Here is a 21,255-nt window from a genome sequence, read left to right as displayed (position 1 = left end):
GCACTGTAAAGCCTCTAGTACAATCCCTGGAAGGAGAACAAAATCTTTGTGGCATACTAAGTACAGAGGACGGATTTCCTCCTCTGGACAGAGATAAATAAATAAACCAATACCAAAGTCAAGTCATACCCTGGGGGCCAGGGTGTAAGAGCAGACTCAATATGAATAATAAATCAGAGCTCTGGGCTATAGGCATGACAACAGTTTAGGTCAGGAAAAATCTTTCAGTAATACTAGATGGGAATAAATTTGGTATTTTAGAAGGGACAGGGTAATTAGCACACAAATCTCTTTTTTTAAATAAATTTATGTTTTCATTTATTTATTTTTGGGCTCTGCTGGGTGTTCACTGCTGTGCACGGGCTTTCTCTAGTTGCAGAGTGAGCAGGGGTCACTCTCCATTGCGGTGCACAGGCCTCTCGCTGCGGTGGCCTCTCCTGCTGCAGAGCATGGGCTCTAGGTGTGCGGGCTTCAATAGTTGTGGTGCACAGGCCCAGATGCTCCACGGCATGTGGGATCGTCCCGGACCAGGGCCCGAACCGGTGTCCCCTGCATTGGCAGGCAGACTCTTAACCACTGCGCCACTAGGGAAGCCCCCCACAAATCTCTTCTATTTGCTAAGTCAGAGTTGAAAGGCATTGCAGTTCAAAGTAAGCAGAAAGACAAACTAACACAAATTCTGCATTAATAATTTGCATACAAGATCTGAGGCTGTAATTACTTTAGGGACTTAGTGTCAAGTAACAGAAAAAAAAACACAGTATATTTTACAGGACCAAAAGAAATGGATTATCATAAATATTGTGTACAAACCACCAAAAAGTACTGGATGCAACATATACTATGGTACCAATGAAGATCACGAGGCACAGGACTATTGGCAGACGTTCATAGAGCAGAAGAAAAAAACAAAAATATTAAAGAAGACGTGACCCAAAAGGTATTCACATGAGGCCAGTAGTAAATGCATTTTAAGTAAACAACTGGAGAGAGAGCAGGGACACATATCTTTCAGCCAGACTTGGAAGGGCAAATCCTTCATCCAAACATCAGATTAAGGGAAAGTTGGCTAGCTTCTGACTCATTGAGGAACATGTTTGTGTTTCTTTTTGTCCTTAATAGTAGGTTCTAGAGATAAGCAATTATGCTCTAACATAAAGAATTATGACTTTATAAAGAACTGGCAAGTTTTGCAGAGTACTTCAAATTCAGCAAGTTTGGAATCTCTTGTTTTAAAAAAAAAAATCTAAGAAATCAGAATTTTACAAATCAAACTTAGCATTAAAGAATGCAAACAGGGGCTTCCCTGGTGGCGCAGTGGTTGAGAGTCCGCCTGCCGATGCAGGGGACACGGGTTCGTGCCCCGGTCCGGGAAGATCCCCCATGCCGCGGAGCGGCTGGGCCCGTGAGCCATGGCTGCTGAGCCTGCGCGTCCGGAGCCTGTGCTCTGCAACGGGAGAGGCCACAACAGTGACAGGCCCGCGTACCGCAAAAAAAAAAAAAAAAGAATGCAAACAGGTCATGAAGTATCAGCAAAAAGAATTCTTATTAGCCTCATCAAATATTCCTCCTTTTTAAATAGGAGGCAGAGAAAAATATACATAATTACACCCATAGAGAAAAAAATATAAAAAATATATAGAATTACACCCACACTGGGACACCACAAAGTTAACATGTAACTTAACGGCAGGATACCAGATAACTGCTCTGCTGAATCCCAGACTTTGACTTCTTCTGTTAGCAGATCTTTCCCACCATCAACTCCCTTTCCTGCCTCCCTCCTCCCCTCCCCCACATCTCTCCCTTCCCTTACTGAATGAGGCATGAAGGCCTAGACTTACTAAAAAAAGTATGAGACCAAAAGTCACAATATGAAAATCTCTATTAAACAAGACAAGAGTGAGAGAGAATATAAAAGACAGAAAGAAAAAGAAAAGGAAAAGGCAATACCCTAAACTCCATAACTAAATACCAAGAAGTACTAAAAGACTATATGAACCCAGAAAAGTGGTGTTTATATTATGGTCCAGGCACTGTGAGGAACACCAAAAGAGAAGAAAAGCTGGGCCACCTTCCCAAAAACCCATTCAGCCATGCTAAACACTGTTAAAGTCAATTACGGAAGTAGATATAGTATTTTTAAAACTTCATGAAGAAGATAAATTTCTGAAAGGCAGATGTGGTTTGGCTTAAAAGGAATGTGTTACTGTTCTGTTTATTGTTATTATTTTTGTTATTATTTTGGGTGCCAAGGGATGCAGGCAAAGTGAATGACATCTGCAATGCAATGTCTAAGAGGCAGGCATAGTAAGTATACCATCTGCTATCACAGATGAAATGGAGTGCCTGGGGAAGGAGAGGAAGGGAAAAGAAGTGTGAAAACAGTTTTTTAAATGTCCATAATCCTGCTTTTCCAAGTGATTTAAGAGACAACTGGGAGCCACTTCAAGATTATAAGAAGGTAGTAACTTCAAAATAGCACTCCAGGGTAGTCTTAGGTTAGAACAAATGAAATAGGAAGATACTAGAGATGGAAAGGGTCTGAAAAAAAGAAGTACTCTTTTTACTAAAACGGTGGGCAAAAAGACCTATTACTAGAAATATTATAGACCAGAGAGGAGGCATAAAGAGAAATGATAATTCCTGTGGTGGAATTCAGGCTATTTTCAGTTTTCTTCTTTACACTTTAGTATACTTTCCAGAATGATTGCAGTATTTTTCTATATTTATAATAAAAATCATCATTCAAATAAAGAACAAACATGATGTGTATATACAGCCAAAGAATAATAAATAAATGTCCATGTGCCTGCCACACAATTTAAGAATGGAAAAATTGAGTTTGAGTATCCACAAATGATTATATCCTACCCATTCCACCTTCCAGAGGTAACCATTATCCTGAATTTTGCGAAAATCATTCCTTTTTTCTCTACAATTTTATCATATGTATGTATCCCGGAACAATATGTTATTTATTCTGCCTGTTTTGGATTTGTATATAAATGGAATCATAGTTTAGCAGTCTTCTGTGACTTGCTTTTTTCATTCAATATACAAATCTTCCTTGATTTATGATGGGGTTACATCCCAATAAACCCATTGTAAGTTGAAAACATGCCTAACTTAACTACTGAACATCATAGCCTAGCCTAGCCTACCTTAAACTTGCTCAGAACATTTACATTAGCCTACAGTTGGGCAAAATCATCTAATACAAAGCCTACTTCATTATAAAGTGTTGAATATCTGATCGAATTTATTGAATACTGTACGGAAAGTGAAAAACAGAACGTTTGTATGGGTACAGAAATGATTATAAGTGTATCGGTTGTTTAACGTCGTGATTGTGTGGCTGACTGGGAGCTGAGGCATGCTACAGCTGCCTAGCATCACAAGAAAGTATCATACCATATATATCACTAGCCCAAGAAAAGATCAAAATGCAAAGTAAGGTTTCTACTGAATGTATATCGCTTTCACATCATCATAAAGTCAAAAAATCGTTAAGTCAGACCATCGTAAGTTGATGGCTGTCTGTAATGCTTCTGTGATTAACTCAAAATGATACATGTAGCTGCAAGCTATCCGCTTTCACAACTATATAGAAGTGAAATAAACTAGTACTCTAGGAATAAACCATAATTTTTTAATCGATTATATTAGAGTTGGAATGGGTTGTTTCATTTTTCTGTAATCACACAAAAAATACTACCTTAAACATCTCCAAACATATCTTCTGGTATGTGTGTACAAGGAAGTTTCTTACAGCGAATACCCAGGAGTAGAATTACTGAGTAGTAGGGTACCTGCTACTTCAATTTTATTTGACAAATGTAATGACAAACTGGTTTCCTAAATAGTGGTATCAATTTATATTCCAACCAAAAATGTATGTAAATTCTCATTATTCTACCTTGTAGGTAACAATTTTACCTGACTTTTAAATTTCTACTAATCTGAAGGGTATGTTTTAATCTACATTTCTTACATTACTAAAGAGGGTAAGCGTATTTCACATGCTTAAATATCAATTGGGTTTCCCATTCCGAGAAATGCCTGTTTATGTGTTTTGTCCATTTTCCTGTTGACTCATTTTATTATTTACTTATTCTTCATGGGTGTTCTTCTCTGGAGTTCTATGTTGGATACCAGTCCTCTGTTGATTATATATACTGCAGATACTTTCTCCCAATTTGTAGCCTTGTATATTTATTGTATTTACGGAGTCTTCTGATGAACAGAAGTTCTTGAATTTTCTATAGTAAAACGTATCAAGCTTTTTAACTTTGTATTTTTCATGTCTTATTTATTAAATCCTCTCTATCTCTTAGGCCATGATATTCTCTCATAGTTTCCTCTAAAATGAAGTATTTTGTCTTTCACATTTTACTCCTTAATTCATCTGAAATTCTTACTTTTGGTATAACATGAAGTAGGTAGGGATCTAATTTCCTTTTTGTCTATACAAATAATGAGTTATCTAAGCATGTTTATTGGAAAGTCTAAGAGTATAATTTTCAAATTAAGTGCACAATAATTAAAAGAATGCAAACAATGCCATCTAAAACAAAGTATGTGCAAATTAGAGCCTAATTATTTAACATTTATTTAGCACTGAGAGATTGAAAAGCACTTTAGGGGAAAAAAAATCAAATTTTTAATCTTCCAATACAGCAAAAGAGGCAGTGAAGGAAAAGAAATGTAATGGATAGATCAGGCAATGATGTGATGAGGAAAGCATCAGAATTCCAACACATCCTCAGCTTATAAAAAGACCCAAAACACAGCCTTTGATCCACTAAGCCCATTTACCTATCTATCATAAGCAACTGCTTCTCTGAAAAACTCCCAAGATACAACCTCAGCCCCTTTAGCTTGAAAAACAACTTCCTTTCTGTAACTGGCTATTTCAGAAGGTGTCCCATAGGTCTGGTGATTGGTTTCCTTTATCTTTCTGACTTATATAATTATATTGATTTATATTAAAGTAACAATTTGTCCCTGTGGAAAATGAAACATAGCAAGACTATGACAGCCAATTCTCCAGAGTCCCATCTGGGTCAGTGAAGAATATGGCACAGTCCTGACTAATCAAAGGCATGTCAGAGGGTCATGTAATTTCCATCATCCCTTCTTGTTACAGATAGGAGTTTCCAGTTTCAGGAGATTGTTCTACCAGGGATTTCTCCAGGATTCAGATCTCTCTAGCAAGTAACTTGCCTTGTTTTTTTGGTTTTAATGCCATGAACCAGACTCCCTTGGACTTGCTGACCAAAGGACCACTATGTTTCTTGTTTATCTAAAGTTAGATACTTAATGCCAATGTACCTTTCAGAAAAATCAAGCCGAATGCTCTTTTGGATGGACTTCCGCCTGAATGGGCATAGTCAGAAATGTTACAACTTGTAAAAAATCTGGTTTTATTAAAATTTCATATTTAAACTCCCCAATTAACCAATAATTTTTTTAAACATATTTATTGGAGTATAATTGCTTTACAATGTTGTGTTAGTTCCTGCTGTATAACACAGTGAATCAGTTATATATAGACATATATCCCCATATACCCTCCATCTTGCGTCTCCCTCCCACCCTCCTTATCCCACCCCTCTAGGTGGTCACAAAGCACCGAGCTGATCTCCCTGTGCTATGCAGCTGCTTCCCACTAGCTATCTACTAGCTATCCATTTTACATTTGGTAGTGTATACATGTCCATGCTACTCTCTCACTTCGTCCCAGTTTACCCTTCCCCCTCCCCATGTCCTCAAGTCCATTCTCTACATCTGCGTCTTTATTCCTGTCCTGCCCCTAGGTTCTTCAGAACCATGTTTTTTATTTTTTTATTTTTATTTTTTATTTTTATTTTTTTATTTTTTTAGATTCCATATGTGTTAGCATACAGTATTTGTTTTTCTCTTTCTGACTTACTTCACTCTGTGTGACAGACTCTAGGTCCAGCCACCTCACTACAAATAACTCAATTTTGTTTCTTTTTTTTTTTTCCCCGTTGCGGAGCACAGGCTCCGGATGCGCAGGCTCAGCGGCCATGGCTCGCGAGCCTAGCCGCTCCGCGGCATGTGGGATCTTCCTGGACCAGGGCACAAACCCGTGTCCCCTGCATCGGCAGGAGGACTCTCAACCACTGTGCCACCAGGGAAGCCCAATTTCGTTTCTTTTTATGGCCGAGTAATATTCCATTGTATATATGTGCCACATCTTCTTTATCCATTCATCTGTCGATGGACACTTAGGTTGTTTCCATGTCCTGGCTACCGTAAATAGAGCTGCAATGAACATTGTGGTACATGACTCTTTCTAAATTATTAACCAATAATTTATATTCTATATTTTGTTAAAAGTTATAATGGTTCCAAACAAAGGGTAGAAAAAAAAAAGATATTTGTGACCCTAGTGGCAAAAAGTTCAGAAGACTCAGTTATCTCTTTCCAGAAATATCTGCCTACCATGGACTAAAACTTCAAACTGATGTTGGTCAAAAAACTGTTTTGAGTCAGTTGTTGCAAATTTAACTGCGAAATTCTCCTGGATTTTTTGGTCACAATTCCTGCTCTCAGGTGTAAAAGCAACTAAATTAATAATGATCACAACCAAGCATCCCTGTGACAAACCAAGAATTCAGACTTCATGAGACTGAAAAATGACTCTAGAAGCTTACTCAGAACTTAGGCATACTCATCCAACCATAAATAATCCATTGTATATCAGGACCAAGAAAACAGCAAGGCTAAGTGTTGGAAAAGTAATAGAGAATGGGCCCTTCCACATCCTAGTTCCTTCTCTTTAGCAACTTACCTAAAATCTCTGAGTCAGAACTCTCTCGCATTAGGGCATTTTATTTGTCTCTAAATGAATCCTCAGTTTCATTTTATTCAGAAATGAAAAACTTGGAGTCAGATAATGGGGTACACAACTGATATAAAGAATCTATTGATTATTACATGTAATAATAGGAAATATTAGGGAATGGGAAAATGGGAAAATTTTAGTACTGGATTTTCTTTTTTTAATAAATTTTTTAATTTTTATTTTTGGCTGTGTTGGGTCTTTGTTGCTGCACGCGGGCTTTCTCAAGTTATGGCAAGCAGAGGCTACTGTTCATTGTGGTGCGCAGGCTTCTCATTGCGGTGGCTTCTCTTGTTGCGGAGCACGGGATCTAGGAGCACAGGCTCCAGTAGTTGTGGCACACGGGCTCAGTAGTTGTGGCTCGCAGGCTCTAGAGCACAGTCTCAGTAGTTGTGGCGCAGGGACTTAATCACTCCGTGGCATGTAGGATCTTCCCAGACCAGGGCTCAAACCCATGTCTCCTGCACTGGCAGGCAGATTCTCAACCACTGTGCCTCCAGGGAAGCCCCCTGGCTTTTCTTTTTTTTTTTTGCGGTACGCGGGCCTCTCACTGTTGTGGCCTCTCCCGTTGCGGAGCACAGGCTCCAGATACGCAGGCTTAGCGGCCATGGCTCATGGGCCCAGCCGCTCCGCAGCATGTGGGATCTTCCCAGACCAGGGCACGAACCCATGTCCCCTGCATCGGCAGGAGGACTCTCAACCACTGCACCACCAGGGAAGCCCCCTGGCTTTTCTTAATAGAAAGAGTTTGTGCTAAATTTAGCTTTAATAGACAATAGTTAATTCCATGAAAAACAGTTGGTTGTTTATTCTTTCAAAACGAAAATTTAGTGTTAGCTTTTCGGATAAATACTCAAAGTCTAAGCACATTTGAATAGTATCCAATCACATTAAATAGAGTTGTGCGGGCAAAAGGTTCAGAGAAACAGGATACCTAAACCAAGTAGTAGTTCTTTGAAACAAGCAAAACTAATCATACTTATCCTTTGGACTAAACCACATGCAAATAATGCAGTAACAAATTCTTTAGCATCAAGCTGAATAACCAAACCACCTTAATATTGATCATTAACCTAATGATAGTGAGAAGAAACAAATTTGAAGTATTTACCTTGAGAGCACAAAAGATGCAGGAATCTCCCATGCATTTGTGAGTTGTAAGCTGCCTAAAGCTACGTCGGAAGATGTCCAAGTGCCATAAAACCTGATGAAAAGGGAAAATACTTCATTACTCTACAAATAACCCCCATTTAATTTCAAATTCAAGAAGTCAAGCAAACATAGGTAGACAATAGACATTGTTACTCCCAAGAGAAAAGCTCACTCTAGTGTATTAAAAAAAAAATGTCAAAAAAGGTGAGGTATCCAACCAGAGGGATAGGTGACCATATTCTGGAAAAGACACTAATTCAAACATAAAGTAGGTCACACAGACAAAATGATACGAGATACATCAAATGTGATCCTAAAGAGGGAATTTATGGGTTAAAAACTGCGGAATAAGGATTTCTTTTAATGGTCCACACAAGAAAACCATGAATATTTTAAAACTTATTTAGAAGCTTGAATGGTAGTGTGGAATTTTGTCTTTGTTAGATTTCTCAATTTTTGGACCTTTCTGAGAGAGGTGTGACCTCCTTAAGTCAACAGAATAAAAAAAAATAATGGTGATATCAACAGTGATAAATCGGTTCATAGGGGGCAGAGTCAAGATGGCATACTAAGAGGACACGGAATTCGTGTCTCTGCACAACTAGGGTACCTACTAGGCACCAGTGGGGGACCATGGACACCTAAGGGGACAGGAGGAACCCCCAGCAACCAGGTAGGACGTGGGGCATGGGGGGGAGTGAAGGGGGAAGAGAAGTGGAGAAGGGAGGGGACTGGCATCCCTGAGGGGCAGCTGGGGGAGGGGATCCCACGCCTGAAGGGGGAAACTGGGTGACCACTGGGACAGCAGAAGATCAAAAGGGAGCACGGCCAGGTTTCCCCTACCCACTTGGGCCCCCAGCAGCCTGCTGAGATCCCAGGCCTGATCCTCTGCCCATTGAGTCCCCCGACAGCCGCACAGGCCTGCGGGAGTGGGAGGGAGGGAAGGGGGAGCAAAAGTAAAGGCTGGACCTCTGGGACTGGCAACCCTGAGTGGTGGCTGGGGGAGGGGAGGAGTTGCTACACCCAGCAGGACCCACCCATGGTTAGGGGTCCATCAGCAGTAGAGGGGACACTGGGGGAGACAATGGGGGAGGGGCACAAAGGAACGGAAGGGAACCGGGCCAGCACCTTCTCTGTCCACTTGGGCACCAGGGGGCCTGTTGCGCTCCCGGGCCTAATCCTCTGCCCTCAGAGCCTCCCTCCTGCCCTGCAGAACCCAAGCCCCTCCCCTACACCCCCACCAAAGGCCCCACCTCTACACTCAGAGACCCTGACCAACACGCTGGGCCTAAACCCCACCCATACACCCTCACTAAGGGCCCTACCTCCAAACTCCAGAACTCCACACTTCAGAGGCCCTCCTTTCCACGTGCTGCCTCTCTCCTTCCCACACAGGTCCTAAGCAGAGGCCCTGCCCCATGTTTAAACACTGCCCCATCGAGGCTCCACCCGCAAGGCCTTTTACAGCTGCGTGGGTTCTGGAGCCTAGGCCCTTCCCCACACCCAAATGTTACCCCCCCACTCACCTATATCCTGCCCCACCCTAAACTCCACCCCTGCCTAAGTTCCACCACCACCTAAACTCTGCCCCCATAGCCAAGGCTTTTCTTTTTTTTCTTTCTTTCTTTTTTCCTCTTTTAGATTGGGGTTCTGTTTCACCTTGTTGATTCATTGTTGTTGATTTTTTATATTTTTATTTTTCCTAATAAATCTTTTATTTTTTCTAATTTTATTATATTCTTTATACTTTGTTATTATTCTCTCCTTTTGGCTTGTTCACCCCGCCCCTTTTTTTTCTTCTTTTTTCTGTTGTGGTTTTATTTTACCTTGTTGCAGTTGTTTCAATTATAGTTTTATTTTTCCTAATATTTTTTATCTTTCTAATTTAATTTTGTTTTTACACTTTGATATTGTACTGCTCCTTTCTTTCTTTTTTTCTGTCCTTCCTTTTCTTTTTTCTTTTTTTTAACCACACCACGGAGCTTGCGGGATCTTGGTTCCCAGGCCAGTGACAGGTCAGGCCCGACTTCCTGTGATGGGAGCTCCAAGTCCAAAGCGCTGGACTAACAGAGAACCTCAGACCCCAGGGAATATTAATCGGAGTGAGGCCTCCCGGAGGTACTAATCACAGCACCAGGACCCAGCTCTAATACAACTGCCTGCAAATTCCAGTGCTGGATGTCTCAGGCCAAACAACCCATAAGACAGGAATACAGCACCACCCATCAAAAAAAAAAAAAAACAAAGGACAAAAACATATGTTACAAACAATGGAGCAAGGTAAAAACTTACAAGATCAAATAAATGAAGACGAAATAGGCAACCTACCTGAAAAAGGATTCAGGGTAATGATAGTAAAGATAATCCAAAATCTCGGAAACAGGATGAAGAAAATACAAGAAACATTTAACAAGGACCTAGAAGAACTAAACAGCAAACAAACAGTGATGAAAAACACAATTACTGAAATTAAAAATACTCTAGAAGGAATCAATAGCAGAATAATTGAGGCAGAAGAATGGATAAGTGAGCTGGAAGACAAAATGGTGAAAATAACTGACAGGGAGCAGAATAAAGAAACAAGAATGAAAAGAGTTGAGGACAGTCTCAAACACCTCTGGGACAACATTAAATGCACCAACATTTGAATTATAGGGGTCCCAAAAGAAGAAGAGAAAAAGAAAGGGACTGAGAAAATATTTGAAAAGATTATAGTTGAAAACTTCCCTAACACGGGAAAGGAAATAGTCAATCAAGTCCAGGAAGTACAAAGAGTATCAAACAGAATAAACCCAAAGAGAAACACGCAGAGACATATATTAATCAAACTGTCAAAAATTAAATACAAAGAAAAAATATTAAAAGCAGCAAGGGAAAAACAACAAATAACATACAAAGGAATCCCCATAAGTTTAACAGCTGATCTATTAGCAGAAACTCTGCAAGCCAGAAGGGAATGGCAGGACATGTTTAAAGTGATGAAAGGGAAAAACCTACAACCAAGATTATTCTACCCAGCAAGGATCTCATTCAGATTCGATGGAGAAATTAAAACCTTTACAGATAAGCAAAAGTAAGAGAATTCAGCACCACCAAACCAGCGTCACAACAAATGCTAAAGGAACTTCTGTAGGCAGGAAACACGAGAGAAGGAAAAGGCCTACAAAAACAAACACAAAACAATTAAGAAAATGGTAATAGGAACATACATATCGATAATTACCTTAAATGTGAATGGATTAAATGCCGCAACCAAAAGACGTAGATGGGCTGAATGGATATAAAAACAAGACCCGTATATATGCTGTCTACAAGAGACCCACTTCAGACCTAGGGACACATACAGACTGAAAGTGAGGGGATGGAAAAAGATAGTCCATGCAAATGGAAATCAAAAGAAAGCTGGAGTAGCAATTCTCATATGAGACAAAATAGACTTCAAAATAAAGACTATTACAAGAGACAAAGAAGGACACTACATAATGATTAAGGGATCAATCCAAGAAGAAGATATAACAATTGTAAATATTTATGCACCCAATATAGCGGCATCTCAATACAAAAGGCAAATGCTAACAGCCATAAAAGGGGAAATCAACAGTTACACAATAATAGTAGGGGACTTTAACACCCCACTTTCACCAATGGACAGATCTCCCAAAATGAAAATAAATAAGGAAACACAAGCTTTAAATGACACATTAAACAAGATGAACTTAATTGATATTTATAGGACATTCCATCCAAAAACAACAGAATACACTTTCTTCTCAAGTGCTCATGGAACATTCTCTAGGATAGACCATATCTTGGGTCACAAATCAAGCCTTGATAAACTTAAGAAAATTGAAATTGTATCAAGTATCTTTTTCAACCACAACGCTACGAGACTAGATATCAATTACAGGAAAAAAACTAAAAAATACAAACACATGGAGGCTAAACAATATGCTACTAAATAACCAAGAGATCACTGAAGAAATCAAAGAGGAAATTAAAAAATACCTAGAAACAAATGACAATGAAAACACGACAACCCAAAAGCTATGAGATGCAGCAAAACCAATTCTAAAAGGGAAGTTTATAGCAATACAATCGTACCTCAAGAAAAAAGAAAAATCTCAAATAAACAACCTAAGCTTATACCTAAAGCAATTAGAGAAAGAGGAACAAAAAAACCCCAAAATTAGCAGAAGGAAAGAAATCATAAAGATCAGATCAGAAATAAATGAAAAAGAAATGAAGGAAGCAACAGTAAAGATCAATAAAACTAAAAGCTGGTTCTTTGAGAAGATAAACAAAATTAATAAACCATTAGCCAGACTCAACAAGAAAAAAAGGGAGAAGACTCAAACCAACAGAATTAGAAATGAAAAAGGAGAAGCAACAACTGACACTGCAGAAATACAAAGGATCGTGAGAGATTACTACAAACAACTATATGCCAATAAAATGGACAACCCAGAAATGGACAAATTCTTAGAAAAGCATAACCTTCCAAGACTGACCCAGGAAGAAATAGAAACTATAAACAGACCAATCACAAGCACTGAAATTGAAATGGTAATTAAAAATCGTCCAACAAACAAAAGCCCAGGTCCAGATGGCTTCACAGGCGAATTCTATCAAACATTTAGAGAAGAGCTAACATCTATCCTTCTCAAACTCTTCCAAAATATAGCAGAGGGAGGAACATTCCCAAACTCATTCTACGAGGCCACCATCACCCTGATACCAAAACCAGACAAATATGTCACTAAAAAAGAAAACTACAGGCCAGTATCTCTGATGAACATAGATGCAAAAAGCCTCAACAAAATACTAACAAACAGAATCCAACAGCACATTAAAAGGATCATACACCATGATCAAGTGGGGTTTATCCCAGGAATGCAAGGATTCTTCAATATACGCAAATCAATCAACATGATACACCATATTAACAAATTGAAGGAGAAAAACCACATGATCATCTCTGTAGATGCAGAAAAAGCTTTTGACAAAATTCAACACCCATTTATGATAAAAACTCTCCAGAAAGTAGGCATAGAGGGAACCTAACTCAACATAATAAAGGCCGTATATGACAAACCCACAACCAACATCATTCTCAATGGTGAAAAACTAAAACCATTTCTTCGAAGATCAGGAACAAGACAAGGTTGTCCACTCTCACCAGTATTATTCAACATAGTTTTGGAAGTTTTAGCCACAGCAATCAGAGAAGAAAAAGAAATAAAAGGCATCCAAATGGGAAAAGAAGAAGTAAAACTGTCACTGTTTGCAGATGACATGATACTATACATAGAGAATCCTAAAGATGCTACCAGAAAACTACTAGAGCTAATCAATGAATTTGGTAAAGTAGCAGGATACAAAATTAATGCACTGAAGTCACTTGCATTCCTATACACTAATGATGAAAAATCTGAAAGAGAAATTAAGGAAACACTCCCATTCACCATTGCAACAACAACAACAAAAATACCTAGGAATAAAACTACCTAAGGAGCCAAAAGACCTGTATGCAGAAAACTATAAGACACTGATGAAAGAAATTAAAGATGATACAAACAGATGGAGAGATACACCATGTTCTTGGATTGGAAGAATCAACATAGTGAAAATGACTCTACTACCCAAAGCAATCTACAGATTCAATGCAATCCTTATCAAACTACCAATGGCATTTTCCACAGAACTAGAACAAAAAATTGCACAATTTGTATGGAAACACAAAAGACCCTGAATAGACAAAGCAATCTTGAGAAAGAAAAACGGAGCTGGAGGAATCAGGCTTCTGAACTTCAGACTATGCTACAAAGCTACCGTAATCAAGACAGTATGGCACTGGCATAAAAACAGAAATATAGATCAATGGAACAGGACAGAAAGCCCACAGATAAACCCACACACATATGGTCACCTTATCTTTGTTAAAGGAGGCAAAAGTATCCAATGGAGAAAAGATAACCTCTTCAATAAGTGGTGCTGGGAAAACTGGACAGGTACATGTAAAAGAATTAAATTAGAACACTCCCTAATACCATACACAAAAATAAACTCAAAATGGATTAAAAACCTAAATGTAAGGCCAGACACTATAAAACTCTTAGAGGAAAACATAGGCAGATCCCTCTATGACATAAATCACAGCAAGATCCTTTTTTGACCCACCTCCTAGAGAAACGGAAATAGAAACAAAAATAAACAAATGGGACCTAATGAAACTTAAAAGCTTTTGCACAGCAAAGGAAACCATAAAAAAGACGAAAAGACAACCCTCAGAATGGGAGAAAATATTTGCAAACGAAGCAACCGACAAAGGATTAATCTCCAAAATATACAAGCAGCTCAATATCAAAAAAAACAAACAACCCAATCCAAAAATCGGCAGAAGACCTAAATAGACATTTCTCCAAAGAAGATATATAGATTGCCAACAAACACATGAAAATATGCTCAACATCACTAATCATTAGAGAAATGCAAATCAAAACTACAATGAGGTATCACATCACACCAGTCAGAATGGCCATCATCAAAAAATCTGCAAACAATAAATGCTGGAGGAGGTGTGGAGAAAAGGGAACCCTCCTGCACTGTTGGTGGGAACATAAATTGATACAGCCACTATGGAGAACGCTATGAAGGTTCCTTAAAAAACAAAAATAGAACTACCATATGACTCAGGAATCCCACTACTGGGCATACACCCTGAAAACCATAATTTAAAAAGAGTCATGTACCACAATGTTCAGTGCACCACTACTTACAATAGCCAGGACATGGAAGCAACCTAAGTGTCCATCGACAGGTGAATGGATAAAGAAGATGTGGCACATATACACAATGGAATATTACTCAGCCATGAAAAGAAACGAAATTGAGTTATTTGTAGAGAGGTGGATGGACCTAGAGTCTGTCATACAGAGTGAAATAAGTCAGAAAGAGAAAAACAAATACTGTATGCTAACACATATATATGGAATATAAAAAAAAATTGGTTCCGATGAACCTAGGGGCAGGACAGGAATAAAGACACAGACATAGAGAATGGACTTGAGGACACATGGACGGGGAAGGGTAAGCTGGGATGAAGTGAGAGAGTAACATTGACATATATAGACTACCCAATGTAAAATAGATAGCTAGTGGGAAGCAGCTGCCTAGCACAGGGAGATTAGCTCAGTGCTTTGTGACCACCTAGAGGGGCGGGATAAGGAGGGTGGGAAGCAGACGCAAGAGGGAGGGGATATGGGGATATACGTATGCATATAACTGATTCACTTTGTTATACAGCAGAAACTAACACACATTGCAAAGCAATTATACTCCAATAAAGATGTTAAAAAAAAATCTGTTCATAGTTTGTAACCTTGATACAATGTGATGAGAACAACACTTTACTTCTATGGTATTCCTCTCAAAAACCCATAATGCCAATCTAATCATGAGAAGCATATCAGACAAACTGCAGTAGTGGGACATGCTACAAAATACTTCACTAGTACCCTTCAAAATTGTCAAGATCATCAAAAACAAGGAAATTGTGTGAAACTGTCACAGCCAAGAGGAGCCTAAGGAGACAGGACAAGTAAATGTAAATGTAATATCCTGGATGGGATCCTGGAATACAAAAAGACACTTCATAAAGAAATTCACGAAATCTGAGTAAACTATGAGTTCAGTTGAAAAAGAAATGGTGTAATATATAGCATAAATGCCTTAGGAAGCTCCTCTTATCTGGAAAACATTTAAATAGCACCATATATGAAAAGGCACTACTTTTGGAGCACCAGATTATAGCACACCTCCGGGGCTTCTTCATACTTTGGTGTCTATAGATATATATTTCCAAAAGTTCTTTGAAACACGTTACACTCCTAAATAAGCAATGCCTTTTTATAATAAATGTAATGGGTTCAATACATCTGTGGTGAACACAGCTTTCATACCAAAAGTTAGAATATTAGCTCATTGAAACAATTACTTTCAGCTTGTAACATGATTATAACAGGCACTCCAAAACTATCAATGTCTTCAAGTATAAATATAGAAATAGGTATGTGTGTGTAAGTTATATATTCTATATGGCACTGGAAATTAGAACAGAAATTTGTAAATATTATTGCTTAGACTGACAATAAAAATAGAACATATAGAAAAAAACAGAATTATAAAAACAGGACTATGGCCTGATAGGAGGTAAACACACACACATCTCTATCAACACCCTTTTTTACCTTCTTCTAAATTACAAAAGTATTGTTAGTTTATGCAAAGTGACTCAAAAAGCTAATATGTGGGGGGGGGAAGCCTAACCAAACACCCACCCCCACCCCCGCCCCCACTGCAACTGCATACAATTTGTGGTAGTAATTAGTGAAGGTACTTAAACTCTTTCTATAGTTTGACAGCATAGAATTTTTGAATTTTTGACTCTAGACAGCATAGAATTTTTTAATGTTTTCAAAAAAAAATTTGAAAACAGAGAATGGAAATTTTATTACATAAATAATCTTGACAATGAAATTTTGTCATTTGCAACATGGATGGACTTGGAGGTTATTATGCTAAGTGAAATAAATCAGACAGAGAAAGACAAATACTGTATGATATCACTTATATGTGGAATCTAAACAATAAAATAAACTAGTGAATACAACAAAAAAGAAACAGATTCACAGATACAGAGAACAAACTAGTGGCTACCAGTGAGGAGAGGGAAGGTGGCGGGCAAGATAGGGGTAGGAGATAAAGAGGTACAAATTATTCTGTATAAAATAAGTAAGCTACAAGGATATACCATACAACATAGGGAATATGGTCAATATTTTATAATAACTATAAATGGAGTATAACCTTTAAAAATTGTGAATCACTATGTTGTACACCTGTAACCTATATAATATTGTACATCAAATTTACCTCAATTTTTTTAAAAAGACATTTTTATACTACTGAGAAGACTAAACATGGACTGGGTATTAGATAATATTAATAATTTTAGCTAAACTTTTTAGGTGTGATAAAGTCATTGAGATTATGGTTTTTTTCATGTCCTTATGTACTAGAGAAATACACTGAAGTATTTAAAGATCACATGATGCTTGGGAGTAGCTTAAAATAATTCAGCAAAAAAGGGGGCCAGTGAATGAACTAAGACTGGTAAATATTAATCATTGTTGTGCCTGGTTGATGTGTACATGAAGATTCATAATACAAAATAAATAAGTAAATAAATAAATAAGCTTGACAAGATTCTTGTACTACAAATGAGAAAATTAAAATACTATTACCTGTACAAGGTCACAAGGCTAGTCTAAAGAAAGGCTAAAACTAGAACCCAGGTCTCCTAAGTCCAGTGCTTTTTATACCAAATATGTTGTCTTGTCTTTTTTTCTTTCATAACAACTTATTTTCTCATACATCTGAGGTGTAAAGCTAATATTTTACCCAAGCATAATTATCTTGGGTGGCAAATTTCATTTACTTTTACTGTGAAGAGGAGAAAAAAGGGGAAAGTAATCACTTGAAAGTTAGACCAAGGGGGATGAACTGAACACACTATGGCCCTGATTGGGCAGGGCAGGCAGACAGACAGGAAGCTTTGGGATTCTGAGACAGCTAAAGTGGCAAGCAAGACAAAAAGGGAAAATTTAGAGTAGATAATCACCTTAGAGGAATTTATTTTCTACCAGCTCTGTGCAAGCATATCTGACCAGACACTGCAGGAGAGCTCAGAGGAAGGAGATGAAGAAGTGGACAAAGACTGGACCCGGATCAGAACGTGTGCTAAGAGCCTGAATATTATGAGACAAGAATAACATACCTGATTCATTTAAATTAAGTTCAAAAACAGGCAAAACTAATCTATGGTTAGTGGTTACCCTTCAATAGTGTTTACCCTTGGGGAGTGGTTAGTGACTGGAAGAGAGCACAAGGGAGTCTTCTGCAAGCTGGAAATCAGCTCTTTGTTACTCTGGGGGCTGTTTACATGGTTGTGATCTGTTTTGAAAGCTGAATTGTATAATTATGATACATGCATTTTCCTGTATGTATATTATACATCAATAAAAAGTAAAAAAGAATATTTAAAAAAAAGAATAACATACCTGAGAATCTTTCACCTGTGGAAAGAATTTTGCTTTCTATACTAGAGGAAGGCAACTAGGGTGATGAGACACCTTCGTCTCAAATGGAAAAAAAGGAAACAGTAGAGACTGTTCAGGAAAAAAGTCAATAAACAAGTAGTAAGATCATCTAGTCCATGTACCTCCCTTTAGACAGCTAAGTAGTAGTACTTACAGTTATTATTTCTACTATCATTATTACTCTCCTCTTTTACAAATGAGGTAATTGAGACTCAAAGAGATAAAGTGACTTGCCTACGATCACAGAGATTAACTTAAAAAATGATCTTAGGCTGCTGACCTCAAAAAGAGACTATCAAGTATTAGATTTAAAAGAGTAATCAGAAATACAGCATCAGCAAGTGAAAGTCAAAGTTCACCAAAAAGAAAGAAATTACCCTTACCTGCAAGGCACTGTTGAGGAAGCAGCTGTTTTGTCCTGGCTCATTGCTGAGGCCTTTGCTGGGGGCTATGGAGGTCGAGCTTCGAGGAGCAAACATCCCTTGGACACTACCACGGCCCCCTGAAAAATAATTTCTCTTCCAAGACATTATTGTTCACATTTAGCCTGAAAACACAGAGGAAGTTTTGTATCTTTTGGGGAGGGAGTTTCTGTCTGCTGAAGTCCTTAATATAAAGAGAATCCAGAATTTAACAAATTTATGCTGAAAGATTTTGAATTTACAACATTTCAAACATCATATATGCAGCTCAAGAAACTCAGGTATCCTTAGATCCACATGACAGAGCTGTCCCCTACTTGCTCCAAGCAATGCCCAAAATGTAACATGGCACAGGATTAATTCAAACAGAGAAATCCTTCCTTCGATTTTTCTTGAACTGCCTCCATAAAACCCTGGTGAAGTCGCTGTACTCCTCAACTCCAACAGAATCCAGGATCAGGGTAGGATGTGTTCTTTAGGCTTGTTTATAATGCTTCTTGTGGATTGAAGAATTTTCCAACTGGAAGGAGAGGCAGACAGATAAGCAAGAATCCAACGCAACCCTCCTCGCCTTCTATTGCCTCGTCCCATCATCCTCTGAAGTAAAAACCCAAGTTCTAAGCAACTGACATAGATTCCACAAAGCTAAGAAGCTTGTTTGAAATAAATGGAGTTTCTGTTGTTGTTGTTCTGCTGCTGTTTTTTAATATGTCCCAAACATTTTCTAGTATTCCATCCAGAACTTCAGAAAGTCTCTTCTCTTTTCCTCTGTGACTAGACTAGCCAGCTGTGCCAGAGAGCTTTAAAGAAAGAAAAAAAAAACAATCAAAAGCTTGCGTCATTTAATGACTCTACTAGCTTTGTGCGCTTCTGCCAAGATCAGCGTTGCCTCACCTCTCACTAAAACTTGAAACCGAGACAAACAATGCTCACCACCCCACCCCTGCAAAGAAATCCTAACAACAACAAAAAGGAGAAACACTCAAACCAAAGAGGTGGGAGGAAAAAGGTGTGCGCAGCTTTACTCTCATAGGAGCCTCCTCCCAAATTTTCTAGGAGGAGAAGAAAGTTGACCTGGACAAAAATAAGAACTGAATGCAAACTTTCCAAAATCAGGCTAAGAAAAAAGTTACCAAGTAAACACACACCAAACTAGAAATTGAAACAGTTTGTTTTGGATGTTGTGAGTACAGAAAATTTTCAAGGTATTTTACATGCTCATGGCTATAAAAGCCTATTTAAAGGTGGGAGTGGCAGTTATCGGTCTGGGCTCTGAGTAAAGATGTCCCATCCCAGAGAAACCCTCATGGTGAGTAAACCATATGTCCTTAACATCCAGTCCAAAAGAACTAAATCTTCTTCTGACCTGTTTGTTTGTATGTTAACATTTTTTGCCAGAGGATCAGAGAGATAATTTGGGTTACAAATCACTTAATCCTCAGATTATATCCAAGGTGTTCACAATCAGAGGCCATCCATTGACCAACATTAATTTTCACCTAATTAAAATGCCAGTGAGGCAACGAGGGAAAATTTCCTTGGAAGGAAATGCTTCTAATATTCACCTGTAAGTTTTTCTATAAGGCTGCCAGGTACACAGAAGGAAAAAATTAAGAATGTTAAATATTAAATTTGGTTTCTAACAGTTTCCCAAGCTTCTCCCTTCCTTCCCACCATCATATGGATGACCTAAAAAAGCAAAAATATAATATCTTAATCATTCTTGGTTCACCTAGCAGTATCCATATAGTGCGTTCAGTGGAAAAGCTGAGGCACAGGAATATTAAATGGTTGCACAGACTGTTCTTTTCCTTCTCTAAATTCCCAGACTATTTACAATCAACAGGTCACAGTTAAAGTATTAGGTTATACATTATAGTGTCATATTATTCTGTATTTGTTTTTATTAATCTCTATTTGTTTTATATGGTGTCAGTCATACATCCTGACTATGACTGTACGAAATGAAATACTAACTAGTGTCAGACATGTGCTAAACAATACCTATATTCTTTACTTAATCTTCATAACAGCCCTATCATGTAGGTATTAATAGTTCCGTTTCACAGAAGAGTAAAGGGAGGCTTAAAGACGTTAACTTGCCCAAATCAAAGCTGGTAAGTGGCAGAGCCAGAATTGTTTGACTACTTACTGTGACTTAATTATATATTTTATTATACTATTCCAAAAGCTCCTAACACAGTGCTAGTCTAGTCATAAGCAGGCACTCAATAAACACTGCCTGATGATTAGCATATAGCACCAGGCAGGACCCCATGTCTCCTACACAGACTACAAGACCCTCAACCCTCTACACACACCCCATACACACCCCACTGGAGGCCACTAAGCAACTTCCAACAAGCCATGCAGCATTCCTTCAGCTCAACTGCTGCAAAGGAATGACAAATACCAACCCTTCACTTTGCTCAAAGCCAAAAGGACTTGGCAGGCAGGTGGGGTTTCCAGTATCCACATTAGGAGCTCACTGAAACTCAGCCTGCCCTATGATACACACCCCTGAGTTCAGGGAGCAAAGGGAAAAAAGGCAGTAGCAGAAAAAAAAGATTCTCAGGCTCTGAATGGCAGCATTATGTAGGGTAAGGCAAAAAGCTCTCACACTTGAGCTAGGTGTGTCAGAAACCAGAGGTGA

The 21,255-nt window shown here is 38.5% G+C and overlaps 1 protein-coding gene across 18 annotated transcripts in view; it reads right to left on the bottom strand.

Annotated features, from left to right (window-relative positions):
• The window catches only part of USP54 (ubiquitin specific peptidase 54), a 152,831-nt gene that overhangs the window by 54,251 nt on the left and 77,325 nt on the right, over window positions 1-21,255 (bottom strand). For 16 of the 18 annotated variants that reach the window (XR_014017389.1, XR_014017390.1, XM_081253276.1 and 13 more), the window contains exons 2-3: window positions 18,564-19,402; window positions 7,983-8,075 (exon numbers count right to left, since the gene is read on the bottom strand). Coding sequence is in view for 16 of the 18 variants with exons in the window: in XM_081253276.1 (XP_081109402.1) it covers window positions 7,983-8,075; window positions 18,564-18,710 (240 nt within the window). In the remaining 2 variants the exon portion in view is untranslated. Of the gene's footprint in view, window positions 1-7,982; window positions 8,076-18,563; window positions 19,403-21,255 lie in introns of those variants that run through there. The other 2 variants (XM_081253277.1, XM_081253282.1) reach the window with 2 other exon arrangements.

This window comes from Mesoplodon bidens (genome assembly GCF_964165515.1).
Source record: "Mesoplodon bidens genome assembly, chromosome: 1".
NCBI classification, from domain to species: domain Eukaryota; kingdom Metazoa; phylum Chordata; class Mammalia; order Artiodactyla; family Ziphiidae; genus Mesoplodon; species Mesoplodon bidens.
Note: the sequence above shows the minus strand (reverse complement) of the source record. Positions and strands in the feature narration are given on the sequence as shown.